Source organism: Python bivittatus, unplaced genomic scaffold, assembly GCF_059951505.1.
Source record: "Python bivittatus isolate LINGU-HERP-01145 unplaced genomic scaffold, Pbiv_v1 ctg000020_np1212, whole genome shotgun sequence".
Lineage (NCBI taxonomy): Eukaryota > Metazoa > Chordata > Lepidosauria > Squamata > Pythonidae > Python > Python bivittatus.
Window position 1 is genome coordinate 76,554,118 of NW_028277030.1, and position 20,441 is coordinate 76,574,558.

Sequence of the window (20,441 nt, forward strand, 5' to 3'; positions counted from 1 at the left end):
TAACACTGCCGCCAGGGGAAGTATTCAAATGAATATGCTTGAGGTTATCCATGGTCAGTTAAATCTACATAGAATTTAGGCAGGCAGGACACAGTTATCCTTATAAACAAACATTCATCTCAGCCAAAAAAACAAGAGTATTCTGAAAACTGATCTTAATGTGCAAGTAACAAGATACAGGATGTGAACTGCATTTCAAATAGTTTTTCATAACTTCCAAAATATTTAAAAAGGACAAGCAAAAAGAAAGTTAGTTGAAGAACAATATATATTGAGCAATATTGATGCAAATGACTTTCATACAAGGAGCGTATGAGTTGGGTACAACTGTAATGTTTCTCTCCAGGATTTGGCAGAGGATATACTTACGGAAAATTATTGGATGATACCATTTGTGTTATTAAATAAAAACACATGCATGCAGGACTGACACGTTATTTAGCATTCTGCCTACGACTATGACATTAAAATCAATATAGATGGCCAGTTTTGAATATATTGGCTGTGTGGTGACATTTGTCCCAGTTTGGATGTAATGGGTAATTCTGGCTTAATGCCAGTCAGGACTGTTATACCACGTGGCGATGAATAATAATTCACAATGACGTTTTAAGTGATGGCTTAAGAATTGGGAGACAAGCATCATCGGGTAGTCAATATGCTGTAACGGACTGTCCTTTCTTCCATTACTTACCCCAGTGAGAGGAATTTCTGATAGCCATGGAAAATAGGACAGATATTGTCTAAGGGGAAACACAGGTTCCTGGGAAAAAGGGGCCTGGTCAGAAGAACAATATACAATGTGTTTGGGGAATGCTGTAATTTGAATAGTCTTTGTTAGATATGCTTAGCCTGAGGATGGCCAGAGAAGGATGAAGGTGGGAAACTCTGCTCTTTGTTTCAACCTCCCTTTCTTTTGGCAGGGCAAGGATGGAGATTTTGTCTACAAAGAAGTGATCAAATCCCCTTCGACTTCCCGCATTTCCCTTGGTAAGAAGGTGAAATCCGTAAAAGAAACCATGAAGAAAAGAATGTCTAAAAAATACAGCAGCGGCAACTTGTCAGAGCAGGTATGCCAGTTTGTTTGTTCTTGTTTGTTTGAAATAAAACCACAGCTGGGCTTTTTTTTTTCTTGAGCTGTCACCTCTTTTGAGACCTCATGAAAAGGTACAACAGCATTACTTGAGAAACTCCCCAGGGGTATCATGTAGTAAACCAATTCCAAGGCCTTTCAAAACTAGTTACTGTGAAAAGAGCTTCAATAAAATAATAAAAGGAAGCTAAGATTGAGTTAGGCCAGTAAAATTTATGATTTCATTCAATATGCAGTGGTAGTTCACATGTTATAAAGAATGACTGAGTTTATATACCCTGAGCAAGTCTCTAGCATTGTCAAAATGCGAGCAACATTCAGATCAGGGGTCTCTAACCTCTTGGAGCCAGTGGGAACAGTTGGAAGTTTGAGATCATGTGGCAGGCATTTTCACAAAATGGTTGCCAAGGGGGCTGTGGCCAGTCTCAAAGCACCTATTTACTAGAAGGCAAACACAGCACTGGACTGCACCACACATTATTTTATAAATCCCTTGGGCTTTGCTGGAAATCTAACTTAGGTTTGAGGCTAGTGCTTTCCTCTATAGCATGTTAGTTCCTATTGATTTTTTTTTCTAATAAAAGATATAAACATAGATTACATGGTGTAAGGAACCGACAAATGCCATGAAATGTGGCTGAGGGCATGTTTGTCATCCCTGAGTGCCTTATTTGTGGGGAGGGGAGGTTCCAGGATCCCAATAACATAGCCCAATGCTCTTTACAACAAGCATTCCAATTAAAAAGCTTGAAAAGCCTTACAAATATGACTTGCATTTACTTATTTAAATCTATTTTGTCCCTGTGACCAGAAAAAAGTTACTTTCATTTTAATTATTTAAATACCATGTTCCTTTGTTCAAATGCATGTTACAACCAGCAGAAACATCAATAATCAATAACATATTTCATCATTATTTAAATGGTGAGTACAATAGCAGTTTAAAACAAACCATCTCCAGTAGCTAAAAATATACTAACATATAAATAGTGCTTACAAGTACTCATTAAAAATATAAAACTAATGAATTATACAAGAAATATTAGGAAAATTACGTTCAGCTGGATATCTTGTCCATATAGAAAAATCTTGCCTTGTATCCATTATATGATTTCATCCTCTTTTAATTTATTTAAAGAAAATTCTACTCTGTGATGTGAAATCTCTGTAATTGACTCATGCTTATTGGTTCCATTACAAATATTCATTCCATGAATTTCAGTTCATTGAAAATCAATATTACAGCTCCCCAACTTTTTTAGGATAAAAGGGCAACTTGTATGAAAAGTACATTTTTGTGTGTGAATAAAAATAAGGAAAAGATAGCCATGAACTATAGTAGACATTCTGCCCTGTTAAGAATGACTTGACAACATCTGACTAGAAAGATCACTGAACTTGGTCATGGAGCATCTCTGCTGTTTTGACTGTTTGTCTGTGCGATGTGGGGGCTTTACCATGAGGTTATCCAAGTAGATTATAGCTGGTCAAAGGGGAGGTCAGTGATGTATATGGACCTAAAGGCTATGAATTCTGTCTTGGCAAGTAACTTTTCAAATGACCTTAGTGTGCTGTATGAAGAAACACATTTTTCCTTTACAATATACTTAATTCCCTTATTACTGAGATCTATATAGTTGATCCTTGATTCTTTTAAAGCGTCTCTTTCAATTTTCCCTGGCCAAAATCAATTTGTTTTTCCAAGCTTGTTGCATCTGGCAAACTTCATTCTATTTAGTTTGGGAGGTTGTCAAAATACCCAACACTTTTTATTGTTATTTTTTCATCAGTCTTTCCACTTGAACTATCAGCATAACAAGCCATTGGCATCGGTTGGGAAAAGAGTTAACATTGATGAAACATCGCCCTCTAGAGGCTGATTGAATCATCCAGTTGCAGCCGTGGGCCATTGTATTGTGTTCAGGAGAAGGCTGATCTTTGATATGCAGAGCATTGTATCGTTCATGTTCTCTGAGGTAGCTTTATATTGCCAAGCTAAATTCAGTCCCCCACTCTTATCTGTAATGATATGGGACTGATTTCAAGGTAGGAACACCCCATGGAGGTACAATACCCTTTCATTGTGAATTTGGAGCTGTTAGTTGCTGCAAATAAATAAATAGTCTGTGGATCTATGCAGAAATGAGGCAGTCCTTACCGTCTGTCCTGAAGTCCTCTGTTATCCAGCAGACCATCCCAGAAGTACCAGAGTCCCAGATGAAAATAGCACCATTTCTTGTGATGCTGTCAGCGGCAGTACAAATGTCGTAGCCTGCTGGATTCTGACATTGACTGTTGTGCCAATATAGTGAAATGTTTGCAAGGAAATCCTCCTTCCATAGTAGAAATCCCCCATCCCTGCCCCTGCTGTTAATTTTAGTCAAAGAAAAGCAAATATCACAACCCCAAGTTTTACATACTGCTTCATAATAATCAGAAGGAAGAGCACTTCCTCACAGCTTATTTAAGACGGGATGATAGTTGTTTTTTTTTTTAAGTTTCTGAACCCCAGCCTTTCAAAGAGAGTTAACAATTCTACATGTCTTTTAAAAAGGCTGCAATTGTTTTAAAAAATGAATTTACTATGTGCATTTACTAAAATAGAATACCTTGTTCTATATCAAAAGCCACTCTGAAAAATTGAATGCTTTAAAAATGTTTAGGTGATTTTATTTTAAAGTATTGTAATCAGGAGGGACGATCTGCTCTAGGACTGCCAGCCCAGTGGTGCGTACGGATACATTCTCAGATAGCTGGTTTGAGATGAGGATGTTTGTTACGTTTAATAGCTTCCCTCAAAACTATAAGCAAGAAAAGCGGCAATATTTCTAATAATGTCACTTGGCTGGCAAAATGGATTTTTAATCCCCACCTTTCAGATCCTCCCAAATCTGCAAAAAGTTGGACTTTCTGAAGCTACTTTCACAGGTGCATGCAGAGATCAGGGGTAGCCATGAGAAGGAGAAATTCTGTAGAAGGAGAAATTCATGCATACATTGGATGTAGCCCATAATGTAGATAGAAAACAACAGGTTCTCTGTTCCTCCCAAGAGTTTTGCTTTTGTTGACGATCTTACAATTTTAGAATTGGGAAAGCAGTAGTACCTGGTTTTATGGCCCAGTCCAATGGCTCCAGTGACTAATACTTTTGTAATAAGAATGTATGGATGAGTCTGCATGGCAGCAAAATTATTTAAAGTATAAGAAATATAGACCTTAGGAAAAATGGAAGGCACTTCCTAACTAAGAGTCTGTGGCTTTGGTTCTCTCTGGAGAATGGCTTGATTTGTGGGAAGATATTTCCCGATGACTCTGCAGTATACAAATAATAGGCTTCATCGGACAGTTTGTGATTGCATGTCAGTGGAATAGCCAGCAATTCTTGAATATCAGCAGGTTTCTTTAATTATTTGCTGAGATATTCCAGAATGGTCTACAACATTATTTTTCTGTATCGCCTTCTATCAAAGAAGTGCTTTCTTTATCCTGAAGATGTGCAAACACACATATATCCGCACACTAACATACTCTTCTAAGTGCAGATCGGTCTGAAAATTATTGTTCAAATCCTTTTGGATCTGTCTTGGTATTGGAATGAAAGAAGGAAGGAAGACATAAAATGCCTATTACTTTCCATATAAAGGATTTTTGTTTCGTTTACCATTTTCAAAACCAAATTGCAGTACTAGATTATTAGATACATTCATTTTAGCACCACCTACACACAATGATGCTTTAGGTTATTTACTCATAATAATACTGCTTTCGTTACTTCATCAATCATTCAGTTTACATTGTATTAAACATCTTTAGCAAATTATATGTGAAAAGCCTGATTCCAAGGTTCATAAGGCAAGACAGTTCTAGCAAACATAACGCAACAGCAAAATTACAAGTAGATACACAGACATGGATGCTAGACTCAGATGAGTGTAATTAATGGCATGGTTTGATTAGAAATAAGTTAAAAATTGCCCATGCAAGTGATTTATATATTTTTGTACACTTTATGTACATTTGCAAAGAATACATGTAACACAGTAGGACTTACTTGCAAGTAAATATGTATACCATTGCATCACATTGTGTAAAATAAATAGTTTATAAGAAAAACACATTCCAACTCTTACTAGTTATGATCTTGGTATAAGAATAGAATTATAAAGTAGTTCAAAGTACTATTATAAAATATATGTTTCATACTAAAAACTCTGAACACGTTATAAAGTACATTAAATACAATACTTTCCAAAGGGAACCAAGAATAGTGTTGGAGTAGCATAAATTTCAGATTTAAAACAAAAATCTAGATTAAATCCTAGCTTTCTATATCTTAAAATAATAGATTAGACACATTTGAAATGTGGGATTTTCAAGTGCAAAAAAGAACGCAATTCAATTACCAAGCTAAGCCTATGGTGCTGAACACATTTACCTGTGAGATTCACTTACCACAAGATACTTTGTGTAGATATGCAAACATGTGTTGCAAATTAGGAAGAGGTTTCCTTCAGCTATAGAAGAATACATGGATTTAGTTTCTCTTCAGAACACCATTTTCTGTGTGACCCTGATCCTGGTCTTCTCATGATTCAGGAACACTGTTTTCTCATCATTTACAGTTTCTTTTTAGCTTACAAGCGGTAGAGAACAAGGAAATAATACATAATTGCTGCTTTTTATATCATAGTTGAGGCCAGATCCATGGCAGTGAATTCTACTAGGGTGCTGACAGTTTTAAAACCACACAAACTAACAGTTCCATATGTGAGTGCATGGGAAATATCAGTCGTGAGGTATTTGTCTTTCAGGAACCCAATCTGGATGCAAGGCCAGAGTCTCTTCAGGCACCACAGCCAGATACCGATTCTTTGGATAAACCAAAATTGAAAGCTGGTGGTTCAGTAGAAAGTTTGAGGAGTTCCCTAAGTGGCCAGAGCTCAATGAGTAAGTAATCTATACCAAGTCCAGCTACATTCAATTTAGATGTAAAAATCTCAGCCGAAGGAAACATGGCCTAGACCGGGTGCTAATACTTCGTTCATATTCTCTGCCTTCATCCATTTGAAGCCTGTGCGGCACACTTGCCTGCATCTATTGTGGGGGTTGATTTCTTAACTTTTTTTTTTCTTGTTAGAGTGTGCAAGAAAAGGTATGCAGGCACATCAGTTGTCAAATAAGGTGTAGCTGCGCTTGGACTAATCCTATTTGTTTTGTGATGAAATTCAGGATTCTCTCTTTTTTTTCCCAATACATAAAAGCAGTTTTATAAGGGAAACTAAACTTAAAACATAACTGAAATGGCAAATGCTTTAGGGCAAGTCAGTCAGTACTAAGAAAAATAGTATTTCAGCCAGATTGCATGTCCAGTAAGGTTCCTGAACTACATTCATCTTCATCTTGTCAGATTCATATGAATAGCTTTGTTTAAGTTAGAGAGATTTAGAGAAGACCCAACTCTTTGTTCAAATCAGTGGTCTAGTTTTCCACCAGAAGGTGCTTGATAATACAGTGGTACCTCGGGATACGAACTTAATCCGTTCCGTGACTCTGGACATATCCCGAGTTGGTCACAACCCGAAGCAAATTTTCCCATAGGGTTCAATGTAAATCCGGTTAATCCGTTCCGCCCTCCGAATGTGGTCGCAACCCAAGGCAAATTTTTCCTGCTGAAGCTGGTCTTAACCCGAAACATTCGTTAGTAGAGGCGTTCATATCCCGAGGTACCACTGTACGTGGAATTCAATGATTTGCTAGCATTTTCTAAGAGCTTGCCTTCTCAACCGAAGAAAACCAAAAGTTGTGAAAGTTGGCAACAAATATTAATGCATAAGCAAGTTCTAAACAAATCAGATATTCTGTATGTGATCACCACCTCCTCTATAAGTTTTTTAGTTAACATTTGTAAGCATCAGAAGATGGATAGTAAGCTTTATCTGGCCTTTGGGTTAGAGCAATATATGGTAAACTGAGAACCAGTTTGGTTTCCTGCCTTAGGCACAAAGCCAGCTGGGTGACCTTGGGTCAATCACTCCCTCTGCCCTAGGAAGGAGGCAAGGTCAAGCCACTTCCAAAAAACCTTGCCAAGAAAACTGCAGGGCCTAGTCCAAGCAGTCACCAGGAGCCAACAATGATTCGAAGGTGCGCACACGCACACATGCGTGCGCACACACACACACACAGAGATAAATACAGTCAAAGGAACTAAAATGTCAGAAATAAAGATTTTAAATATAAGGCCATAGCTGAATGTGAAGGCACTTACAGATATAATGTTGAGTCCATAATATACATTTACCTAGAGTGAAAGACATGTAGGATACAAAAATTGTCTACCTCATTTCTGTCCTTTTAAAAAAGGCAGATATAACAGAATTTTTGTGAAATCTCAAAACAGCCGTAGTTCCTAAGAACTCTTATTAATTGTCCTTGTGTGTGTGTATGTGCGTGCATGTGCACTTTTGAGTCAATGTTGTCTCATGGTGACTGCCTGGACTAGGCCCTGCAGTTTTCTTGGCAAGCGGCTTGCCATTGCCTCCTTCCTAGGGCTGAGAGTGACTGTCCCAAGGTCACCCAGTTGGCTTGGTGCCAAAGGCAGGACTAGAATCCACAATGTTCCGGTTTCTAGCCTGATGCCTTAACCACTACACCAAACTGGCTCTCTCTAAGTGTCCTAAACAGTGAGACAAGCAGATGTCTTTTTAAAGCTGAATCTGAGCCTTCAAATCTGAACTGAATCTGAATCAAGCATCAAAGGTAGTGGAGATTATTATTGTTTTTTTTAATCTATTTTTGCGGCTCTTCGTTTAGGAAGCATAGTACAGCTATAGAGGGCTCAGTTGAGGGCTAGGATCTGCATTAACTTTTGGGAGGACAACAAAAGTTGTGCTAAGGCAAGAACAGCAACACTGCATCTGAGGAGCTAATCAGATGAGCATTGAAGGTGAAAAAATGCCATAAAGAAACAAAAGGCCACAGATCTGCTGTGTTTGCTGTCTAATCACACCTACAATGGTGTTAGAATAGTATCAAAGGAATGTTCCTGACATCTTTGGGGATTGTATGTTGGGGTCTGCTTGTTGTAATTTGCAATTCCTTTGCTTTTGCCTTTTTTCCTGCACAAACAGGTGGGCAGACAGTAAGCACGACAGACTCTTCAACCAGCAATAGAGAAAGTGTTAAGTCTGAAGATGGTGACGATGAAGAACTTGCATACAGAGGGCCTTTTTGTGGCCGTGCCAGGGTTCACACTGACTTTACCCCCAGCCCTTATGATACAGATTCTCTTAAACTCAAGGTATTTTTCCTGAATTAATTGGCAAATTTGAATTCAGGGAGATTGCTTACAAAGGTACTAAACTGGAAAGGAAGCCTTCTCCTATATTCCCATACTTGGACCTGAGATCTGATGGACAGGGCCACCTATCCAATTCTCTTTGATAGACCAGTTCCTCATTGTTAGGAAGGTTCTAAATATCTTCCTTTTTTAGAAAGGCTATCATTTTTACAAATGTTGATCAATATCTTTAAAGTGATTAACTACTTTTAAAATGGCTATGGAACTATTTTGTTGTAATGTACCTTTTGTGTATGCATTTATTTCTTCCTTTAAATTGTTTTATATGGCTGCCCATCTCACTAATGTGACTCTGGGTAATTAACAAAGTTCTGAAAATACAATATAAATACAACATAAAAATACATGTCTAGACCAACTAAAACACAAAGTGGCTGCCGAAGACACCATACATCAACAATGTGGGCTCAATTACTCTCTTGATCCTCATACCTGGGAAAACAGCCAGGTCTTCAAGGCTTTCCGAAAGGTGAGCAAAATCAGGGCTAACTGAGCCTTCCAGAGAACAGGCGCAGCTACAGAAAAGGCACACTTCCTGGGTCCCACTAGATGACAATCCCTGACTGACAGGACCTAGAAGATGTCCCTCTTACCCGACCTAACGGGACAGGTACAAATGATGGGAGTAAGGCGGTCCTTCAAATACCCTGTTCTCATACATACATGTTCTCTTTCCCCCACTTTTTTCTGGATAATTAATTATAAGAGTCTTCATGCAGTTTTGTAAAAGTCAACCTAGGTATTTATTTTATAGAAAAGGTCCTGTAAAAGGCAGAAACATGAGTGTGGATCAGAAAATGAGCCAATAGTGACAGGTTACTTTTAGCTCCACTTACACATTTGGCAAAAAGTATTTTCAGGCATGAATTGCTAGCACTTAGTCATGAAGACTCATGCCTAAGGTGATTTTAAAAAAGACTTCTATACAAGTATCCACTTTTTTAAAAAAATAGAGAAAAGTATGTTTTATGTATAGTTAAAATATTACAGAATTAAGAAGTGGACTGTGGGGTCTCTTCACGTAAAGAAAAAATAATTCAGCTATCCTTTTACTTGGTTAGAGTTTCATACTTTCTTTAATAAGTGTTCCATAAGGGGTTGTACACAATAAGAGTTATCTAGATTGATTTAGTACATCTTTCAAATGCATTCTTCCTTTTCTCAACTACAGAAGGGTGATATTATTGATATAATTAGCAAGCCTCCCATGGGTACCTGGATGGGTCTTCTGAACAACAAAGTTGGTACTTTCAAATTCATCTATGTGGATGTGTTAAATGAAGAAGAAGAGAAGCCTAAAAGGCCCACGAGGAGGCGCCGAAAAGGAAGACTACCTCAGCCCAAATCTGTGGAGGATCTCCTTGATCGCATCAATTTAAAGGTCAGTTTCTATTTTCTCCTATTTGTTGGGTCTTATAAGCAAGGCTGGCTTGCTATCCTTGCCTCTATCAGCAAAGATGCTTTATCCTTCAGTACTTACCAGCTTTAGATAGCCAGGTCAGTGACAAAGGATTGTTGGAATTATGGCTCAAAATAACCAGAGGACACTAGGTTACTTACTCCCAGGATGTGGGCATCACAGGCGCCTATATAATAAGGAAGGAAGTCAAGGTTAAACTTAATTCTCTGCAAATCACCTACGCTTCTAAAATTTTCCCTGCATTCAAAATATGAGAGAAATTAAGAAACATGATTTCACTCACAGGAAGAACAAAGTGTGAAATTATGACATTCTTTGTATGGAAGTTTGTTAAGTATAGAGTTTATTTCTGCAAATGGGGTAAGATCTTCTTATTTGAGTTGCCTATTCATTGCTGAATTTAATTCACAGAGGGATGTGAAAATAGATTGAAACTCTGAGGTAACTGAAATGGAACCCATGTTTATCTTTATGGAATGCTTCTTTGTCTACATTTATATTTTTGGTTTTAAAGATAAAGTGTGGTCATCAGTAAATAGAGAAACTTAACTTATTTGAGCTAATGGATTTTGAGGTAATTAGGTCCTGGATCCTTTTTCTCTGGTTGCTTCAGGTGATACACAAATATTCCTTGACCTTAGGAGTGGAAACTTTTAACATGTAACTTGAGAAATTATCTACTTTTTATAAGACTTAACTTATCCAGCAATAATGTTGATAAAGAGTAAAGGACCATTGAGTCCAACTCATCTTCCCTGAAAACTTCCTCTTGAGCTCATCCATTGAAGGGGAGCTGACCACCTCTACACATACAGTGGGGCAAAAAAGTATTTAGTCAGCCACCAATTGTGCAAGCTCTCCCACTTAAAAAGATGAGAGAGGCCTGTAATTTTCATCATAGGTATACCTCAACTATGAGAGACAAAATGGGAAAAAAATCCAGAAAATCACATTGTCTGATTTTTAAAGAATTTATTTGCAAATCATGGTGGAAAATAAGTATTTGGTCAATATCAAAAGTTCATCTCAATACTTTGTTATATATCCTTTGTTGGCAATGACAGAGGTCAAACGTTTTCTGTAAGTCTTCACAAGGTTTTCACACACTGTTGCTGGTATTTTGGCCCATTCCTCCATGCAGATCTCCTCTAGAGCAGTGATGTTTTGGGGCTGTCGCTGGGCAACACGGACTTTCAACTCTCTCCAAAGGTTTTCCATGGAGTTGAGATCTGGAGACTGGCTAGGCCACTCCAGGACCTTGAAATGCTTCTTACGAAGCCACTCCTTCGTTGCCCGGGTGGTGTGTTTGGGATCGTTATCATGCTGAAAGACCCAGCCACGTTTCATCTTCAATGCCCTTGCTGATGAAAGGAGGTGTTCACTCAAAATTTCACGATACATGGCCCCATTCATTCTTTCCTTTACACGGATCAGTCGTCCTGGTCCCTTTGCAGAAAAACAGCCCCAAAGCATGATGTTTCCACCCCCATGCTTCACAGTAGGTATGGTGTTCTTTGGATGCAACTCAGCATTCTCTCTCCTCCAAACACGACGAGTTGAGTTTAGACCAAAACGTTCTACTTTGGTTTCATCTGACCATATGACATTCTCCCAATCCTCTTCTGGATCATCCAAATGCTCTCTAGCAAACTTCAGACGGGCCCGGACATGTACTGGCTTAAGCAGGGGGACACATCTGGCACTGCAGGATTTGAGTCCCTGGCAGCGTAATGTGTTACTGATGGTAGCCTTTGTTACTTTGGTCCCAGCTCTCTGCAGGTCATTCACTAGGTCCCCCCGTGTGGTTCTGGGATTTTTGCTCACCGTTCTTGTGATCATTTTGACCCCACGGGGTGAGATCTTGCGTGGAGCCCCAGATCGAGGGAGATTATCAGTGGTCTTGTATGTCTTCCATTTTCTAATTATTGCTCCCACAGTTGATTTCTTCACACCAAGCTGCTTGCCTATTGCAGATTCAGTCTTCCCAGCCTGGTGCAGGTCTACAATTTTGTTTCTGGTGTCCTCCGACAGCTCTTTGGTCTTGGCCATAGTGGAGTCTGGAGTGTCACTGTTTGAGGTTGTGGACAGGTGTCTTTTATACTGATAACAAGGTCAAACAGGTGCCATTACTACAGGTAACGAGTGGAGGACAGAGGAACCTCTTAAAGAAGTAGTTACAGGTGTGTGAGAGCCAGACATCTTGCTTGTTTGTAGGTGACCAAATACTTATTTTCCACCATGATTTGCAAATAAATTCTTTAAAAATCAGACAATGTGATTTTCTGGATTTTTTTCTCATTTTGTCTCTCATAGTTGAGGTATGCCTATGATGAAAATTACAGGCCTCTCTCATCTTTTTAAGTGGGAGAACTTGCACAATTGGTGGCTGACTAAATACTTTTTTGCCTCACTGTAGTTAGTTCCTCTGCGTAATTGGAAGAAGCAATAACCTTGAGGAACAGGAAGAAGAGCCACAGATAAAAGAAATCTGTGTCCAGGCCAGATTTGTAACCCGAATAAGCATCTCAGACAAGACCTACCTAGTTCTCACGAAGATAAATGGGGTGATAGGGGTGTTAAGTGCATTCAGACTTGTAAGATTCTGTAATAAAAGTAGTATAGCATGTGTGACTTTGGTTTCCTAGTCTGGTTTACCTTGGTGGGCTGACACACTGTCAAATACTGTTATTGGTTTTTCCTAACAGTCAGAATCTGCCTTCTTGTATTTTAGATCTTGGAATCTGCTTTCCTGTAAATTAAATATATTAAACCTAAACCCCAGGGTAATAAAAACAAGTTTTGACCTTCTTCTGTGTGACATCCTTCAGGTACTTATGGAGTGTTACCATACCCCTCCCTGCTTCCAGTTTTCTCTTCTGAAGACTAAACATTCTGAGTTCATTCAATCTTTCACCACAGGATTTAGGTTTCTAGGCCTCTTACCCATCTTTACTTGACTTCTCTGAACCTGTTCCAGTTTGCCTGAGTAATTCTTAAAACATAATGCCCACCACTGGATATTTCACTGAAAGTGACATCTGACCAATGCAATGGAACTATGAGTTTCTGATTTGGAAACTATTATTTCTGTTGATGCAGCCTAAAACTGCATTTCCCTTTTTTGCAGTCACATCATACTCCTGGCTCATAGCGTTTGCAATCAACTACTCCTGCCTACTTTGAGCTCCTTTTTCCATTAGTTTTCATTACAAAGAATCCTACTTAAACTTGCTTCTGAGTTCATTAAAAACTACTTGTTGGACTGTACTCATCAATAGTTTCCCTTGAACTCTAGCAATACAATGACCCTTTCCCCCTTGCGTTCCTACTATTTCCACTTCCTCAACTACGACTTCTGTATTGGTTAATGTCAGATCATTTTCTGCCTTCCTCTTCTGCCTTCCTCATTTATTCATTCATTCATTCATTCATTCATTCATTCATTCATTCATTCATTCATTCATTCATTCAAATGTACTGTCTGCTCAATTCCAGTAGACTCTACCATCTGAAGAACAAAGTTCTTGTAAAAATAAGTCACAAATTTCCTGGAAGGGCCATCCTTGGCACCATTTGTCCCCTAACACTCAGTAGAGTAATTAAAGCCTCCCACTACTATGACTTCCTGTCTCTTTGAAGATGTGCAGTTTGCTTTTGGAAAGCAGTATGCATATCTTCGTGGTTGGGCAGGTAATAGTATTTTACTCGTACCTCCACTTATTTTAACTCAGCTGCTCTCTATAGCATTGCCAAGTTCATTTGTCTCAATTTTGGAGCATTTATGAATATTTTTAACTCCTCCTTTTCTACTGCTTTTGTTCCTTTTGAACAAATTATATTGCTATATTCCTGTCATGGAAGTCAACCCATCCAGTCTCCATTATACCTATTAAATCAGATTTGCCTTCCTGTACCAAAAGTTCAAGCTCATCTTGTTTATTTCCCATGCTCTGATCATTAATGTATAGTGGCTTAATAACCCTGTTGAAGTAGTATTCCCCCTTCTTTTTAGAGTGCAGAAAGCTTGATCTGAGGCCTTAGTTAATGGTTTTCCTTCTCAACTCCCAGTGGATTCAGTTTAAAGCTCTCCTGATTAGGCTGAACATGTTTCAGCCAAATGCATTTTTACCAATCCTTATGAGGTACAACCCACTTCATGCCAGCAGTTGATCCTCCAGATAATGCAATCATGGTCCTAGAAACCATTTAAATGGCTGGTGATCCACCTCCAGTAGTCCTTTTCCTTTCCAGTCCTCCTACAGAGACCAAAGGGTGAATGACCACATTACCTACATTGAAATCATTGATTTCAGATAATTAAGCCTGAATTCAACTCTATGGATTTTATTTAATAAACATTTAAATTTGTTTTGCTTCACACTTAATATCAGATGAGGTTGAAAAACTTGCTTCTGCTTTTATCCTTTTTCTGCTCTGCTATTAAAGTGAAGTAGCTTGTTAAAAGCAAGCTGATTTTAGAAAATTGGAGTCTCAATTCAACAGCAGGGACAGTGTGCATGATTTAGTGGATAATACTGCCTGTGGTTAAGTCTCTACAGATGTTCTGTGATCACATATTGTCTTTTCTTTGTATTTAGTATACTTGTTATTCTATATTGTCAATAATTCCATTTGTTTTCCCTTCTAAATTGCCTGACAAGCAATTTGTCATGGTTTTGTTTACAGAACTAATTATCAGTGCACGGTTTTTAATTTACTTTTTCTAGAAAGATTCATTGTACTTTCTTTGCTTTGGTTTTTGTTTAAATCCCCTTTGAAGTTAAGACTCTGAAAGAGCCAGGTATAAATTAAGCTATTCAATGAACAATAATTCTGTCTGCACAGCAAGGATAGATGGACGGGGTCTCAGACTTTTGGTGTAATCAAGAGTGGCTCCTCAAAACATCACTAAGGTGTGATCACAGCTAAAATTTTGACTGTAAAGAGAGAACAACAAATCATTAAACAAAATGAAGGTTTACAGGAGAGTGAGAGCAGCAGAATTCAGGAGGTATTAAAACGTTATTGCCACTGGGAAGGCTGCAAGGATCAAACCTCCAAGGAAATAGATGGTAGGCCTTCTGAAAAGAGAATTCCAACATCTGATGAGACAGTAACCCAACTGTGGAGCAGTGAAGGAAGGGTAAACTTTTTGAGAAGCTATTACCTGTGTCCCCAAAGTCCTCTTACATTTTTTTATTGCCAGTAAAGCTACTTGAATAGAAGAGAACAATTGCTAACAGCTGGGCTCCTGGCAAGAAAGATGTTTTTTATTACAGCAGCTGTCTAAAATAAATCCATAGTCTCCATTCTGAGCTATAATATGTGCAACTATTTCACTCTGGAGGTATCTCAGCAATCTTGCCCTAACTAAAACACACTCAGGTGGAACATGCCCAGGCTACCTTCCTTTTTCCTTCTCCTCATTACTATCCTTGAAAGGTAATTCTTCATAAAAGGTAGACTACTCTTAGTATGCAACAAATGTCTCTTCATTTCTTGTAATATAATTTATTAAGTCAAAAGTTAAAATGGAGGAGGAAATGCAAATATTGTTATGTTTCAAGTGAATAGGAGCATACTATGCATGATGTTTAAATAAAATATATGGTATTTTTGCCTTTGGCCTGACTGGATGTGCTTTCAAACTTTTACTGGTTTAAGAAAAATCCAGATTAGCTGCAGCCATCTCTCTGCATATAATATTTATATGTGACCAAACCATGTGTATTGATGCCTGCTGCCAATGAGGAAAGAGCTAATGTCATTGACTGGTTGATTGACTGATTGATTGCTATCAAGTTGATGTTGACTCTTAGCAACCACATAGATAGATTTTCTCTACAACAGTATGTCCCCAACTTGGTCCTTCAGGTCTTCCAACAGTGTACACATCACCACTATGATTGAGTCCATCCATCTTGCTGCTGGTTATCCTTTTCTTCTCTTTCCTTCCATCTTTCGTAACATTTTACCGAGAGATCTTCACACGATGTGTCCAAAGTATGATAATTTGAGCCTCAAGTGATTTATTCAATTATCCATTTGCTTGCTTTCTTGGCTATCCATGGTTTTCTCAGGAGTCTTCTCCAACGTTAAAAAGTGTCAGTCCTGTTTCCAACTTTCATTTTTACAAAGTGTCACAGGGAAAACCATTGCCTGCACTATTCTGATCTTTGTAGGTATAGACACATCTCAGCATCTGAATATCTTATGCAAGGAATGCTAGTCTGTGACATGTTTCTTGACTGCTGGTCTTTTTACTGTCGTTAGTCAATCTTAAAAGGTAGAAGCTATCCATCACTTCAATATTTTCATTGTCAGTTCTAAAGCTGGTTGCTATACTTGTTGTCGTTATTTCAGTCTTTATAGTTAAACTTGGGCCCATTTTCTCACTCTCCTCCTTGATTTTTACTACTAGACTTTATTTGCATTTTCAGCTATCAGAGTGTCTTCAGTGTAGCACAGGTTATTGATGTTTCTTCCTCCAATTTTAAAACCACACACTTCTTCTTCTTGTAATCTAGCTTCCCTCAATATTTATTCACCATATAGGTTGAATAAATAAGGAGAGAGTATAATAAGTATGTCATTAAGTTCTACCAATACTTTTTTAATGAAAGGGCTTATGGAATAGTAAGCATTTCCTGGAAAAAGTATATGGCAATCCACAACAGTGATTCTTAATCTAGAGCCAGTGGTAAAGAAACTTGACAGTTAAGCAAGTTGCATTAACAGAGTCAGAACCTGCATATAATACTGTGATAATGCCAATATTCAGACGAACGTTCTTTGGTGGGAATACTTCTGGTTAAGCTTGGGTTTAGGAAGTGAAAGTGCTGCCTCAGGGAAAAACAAAATGCAAATGACAGCATGAGTCTTTTTCTTCTTGGTATGCAGCAAGTTCCCTGTAGGCATAAGATAGTATATAATTTACATATTGCAAGCACCAGTGTGTGGGACAAACTAGTTATATTTCAGATAAATTTAGAACTGAAGGGGATGCAGGTGAACCAGGATAGAAGAGAAAAAATAAGTAAAGGGTGAAGATGGCAAGGCCATTCACATCTGGGATTCATGAATGGGGGAGGGCATAGATGGGAGAAGTATCTGTACTGTGATACTAGCCCCCAATCAGATTTTTCTAAGAATAGCAGGAGAGAAAGCCAATAAAGACTCTGACTTGAGCTTATTCAAGTTGGAATTGCACTGTTTCCATTATGTGTTGAATACAGAACTCAAGGAGTTAACATATTAACTTTTTAGTCATTTCACCCCTTGTGTATTCTTTCATTTGATGGACTATCTGCCAATGTGGCACATCAGTGAGGAAACTTTCACATTGGCACTGAAGTGTGTGACCGTTGCGTTGCAGAGGAATTTGTGTAGGGAATACAGTATACAAAATCCACTGCAGTCAAAAGAAAATGGAAGTTTGTATTGGCTGAGGGTGAAATAAAGGAAGGACTATAGATATGTTTACCTTTACTACTGCATATCATCTTTACAGCATCTAAAATGGTATGGCTCAAAATATTCCTTGTATATTATAAATCAATATAATTATGACAGTAATCCAGCAATCAGTATTCACTGATTAGAAACAAAACAATCTTGCAAAATATACTGCACTGAAAGTAGCATCTCTCTTTGACACAGGAGCACATGCCAACCTTTCTTTTCAATGGCTATGAAGACTTAGATACCTTCAAGCTCCTGGAGGAAGAAGATTTGGATGAGCTCAACATTCGGGATCCTGAGCACCGAGCTGTTCTCTTGACAGCAGTGGAGCTCCTACAGGAATATGACAGTGAGATAGATCATCTTTTCCAGTGAACAGCTAAGGATCTGTTACCTACTTGGGAGTTTGGAGACTCTAATTGTGAACCTCATAGATATTGAAAATCAAGGCTTGCAGGGAACTAGAGAGAATGCAAAATAATCATAAATGGTTTGTAAGAAATAAGGGTCACTGTGCATAGGAAGACTTCCATAGAGGGTAAGGCAGTTCATAACTAGAGAACCTGCCAAGGCAGGGCTTGTACAGATCACCTGATAAGAAGCCCACAGAGGTTCTCCTCTGACCTGAATAAATTCTGAGGTGGAGAAGAATTCCCAGTTTTCCCCACCAGCACATGAAAACATGCTTCCCCTAGTTTTTAATTTTAGTTTAATTTACATTAATTTAGTTACATAGTAGCTGCGTGAGCAGAAGCATCTTATCCATAGGAAGCACAGAGAAGGAGGGTTCTGTTTTTCCAGCCTCCTGAGTGCTTTGCTCCAGGGTGGAAAGACTGAGGAACTCTGAGGAATTTTTGTAGACCTTGAATTTTAAGTTTCCAAACATATCCAGCAGTGGCTGTGTTACAGCAAAACTGCTTAGCAGTGATAACTGAAAATTCCTTAGTCTTCTCCCTCCTTTCTCACTGTCTTCTCAAGTTGAAGTATTCCAAGAGAACAACTTTACTAGCATTTGCTTATAAATTCTTTTACAGGTTGCTTGGTATAAAAGAGATTGTTTTCAATCTGTATAAATGCCACTTTCTCAGTTTTGCTATTACTGTCCTATTCTTAAGGTAACAGTGACCAGTCAGGCTCCCAGGAGAAACTCCTTGTAGATGGCCAAGACGTGAGTGGATGTTCTCCCCGGGATTCAGGCTGCTATGAAAGCAGTGAAAACTTGGAGAATGGTAATCTCAGCTGGGCTCATTTGAATTGCATGCCTAATTCATTAGCTTCTAAAGAAGCATGAGATTCTGATTCCAGGAACAGCACTTACAGAATTTCTTTTAGTGATGAGTTTGGCACTGTTTTCATTGTCATAATCTAACAATTGTTGCAGACCTAATTAGTGGAGACCCACTTAGTTTATGGAGTTTGTGCACTTTTCCAAGGTTCTGTGGACAGAGCATTTCCCTGCACTGTATATAAAATGTTTGTTTTTCAGCTTTGTTTTTTGTAGTTGCTTTTTTTAATATTCATGTAGTATGAAGGTCTCCACCCTTTTCCTGCATGCAAATAGCATTGAATGAAGTTTGCTCGGCTGGCATAAAAGCATAATGAGGAAGTGTTCCAATGAAGATTTAACTCATCTGCTTACAACAGATTGAGGAAATGATTCAGAGCCTTTAAAAAAGACTGTTTTCTAGGGAATAACTTCTTTACTTGAAATGCATGTGGCATCCTTCTTGGCTCAAAGCGCTGTGTTGCTGAGCTCCTATTGGAGCCTTTTATGTAAACTGCAGCATGTCAACTAGAATGAAGCACTGACAGCCGGTAAAGCGAGACCCACCTGCTGTGCACTGTCCTAGTGATCACAGCTTCTTTCAGACGTATGTAAATGGAATGCATCTCTTTCTGAGTAACAGGCTTCAGCGCAAGAAGTGGGTGGCAAAATACAGAGAAGCATATTCCAGGTTTCCCTAAAATCACGTTGGTTTCCCCAAATCAACGCATACACTATCTGCCAGGGATCTGTTTGAATCAGAGTGTCACAGTAATGCACAGAAAGTTTTAACAGAGCTTACCATTTAAGATTATGAGGGCATTTCAGGAACGTGTTTTAGAACCCTTTTGCCATTTGCTCCTTTTCTATCACGCAAATAAACACATTTATTGCATATGTTCATTTAGCTTTAAAAAGGTTAAGCAGAAGCTCTTTCAAGCGCAGGAGTTTTGTTTTATGGTATTTAACTTGCCTGTGCCTCCAGATCTCTAGCTCTGGGAAATTTCCAGTTGAGGAACTGAATATTCTCTCCTGAGTTAACCATTTCAGGTTGAGGGAAATGTCAAATGAACTGAGTGAAGGATTAAACTGCCCCTTTTCATATACTGTGGTCCTGATTGCTCTTTAAAGTTTAAAACTTAGACAAACTGCAACTGTACAGTTAATATCCCATTATCCTCAGGGTTTTGTTTTTCCACACATACATCAAAGATAAATAATGAAGCATGGGTATTCATGGGGGGGGGACAAGGAGGGAGCAGATGACGACACAGGTATCACAATGTCAGTGACAGCGCATTTGCATCAGACGTGGTGCAAGCACGAAGGTGAGTCCTGTGCTTGGTGACTTCACCATTTTGAAATCATTGCACTTTGCTGAGTAAAGACTTGCTACTGCTGAGTAAAGACTTGCTACTAATTGTACGCTATAAAGACTGCTTCTTAAGTAAGAGATAGTAGCTTTTGTTATTCTCCCAGAATCAAGGTGCTAGGTATTATTTTCATTCTTCCAGGGGGTTTTTTCCCCTACGTCAGTCCTTACATGTGTCACTTGCTCTGTTGCACATTCAGAATGAAAACTGATTCCTGCTGTGGATGTTACATAGGAATATTTGCAAGATGCCCTAATACTTTAACAAAAGGTACCTTTAAGGGTTGATACAAAGGTATTCATTGGATGCCTTGCTTCTATTGATATATTTTTCTTTTGGGTTGATATAAAATATCCTCTCCATGGTATTTTTATCAGTGCTTTATGGATATTACTTCTAACATGATCAAGAAATGGTATAAAATCTACAACCATGTTTTGTTTTAAAGTCAAGCAGTAATTTAGGAATTTGCT

At 38.4% G+C, this 20,441-nt stretch overlaps 1 protein-coding gene across 4 annotated transcripts in view; it reads left to right on the forward strand.

Annotated features, from left to right (window-relative positions):
• Positions 1 to 20,441, forward strand: part of LOC103054560 (SAM and SH3 domain-containing protein 1) — a 604,492-nt gene that overhangs the window by 576,283 nt on the left and 7,768 nt on the right. For all 4 annotated transcript variants that reach the window (XM_088141819.1, XM_088141817.1, XM_088141828.1 and 1 more), the window contains 6 exons: positions 924 to 1,070; positions 5,905 to 6,040; positions 8,221 to 8,390; positions 9,622 to 9,831; positions 17,530 to 17,680; positions 18,447 to 18,560. In XM_088141819.1, coding sequence (XP_087997945.1) covers positions 924 to 1,070; positions 5,905 to 6,040; positions 8,221 to 8,390; positions 9,622 to 9,831; positions 17,530 to 17,680; positions 18,447 to 18,560 — 928 coding nt within the window. The remainder of the gene's footprint in view (positions 1 to 923; positions 1,071 to 5,904; positions 6,041 to 8,220; positions 8,391 to 9,621; positions 9,832 to 17,529; positions 17,681 to 18,446; positions 18,561 to 20,441) is intronic.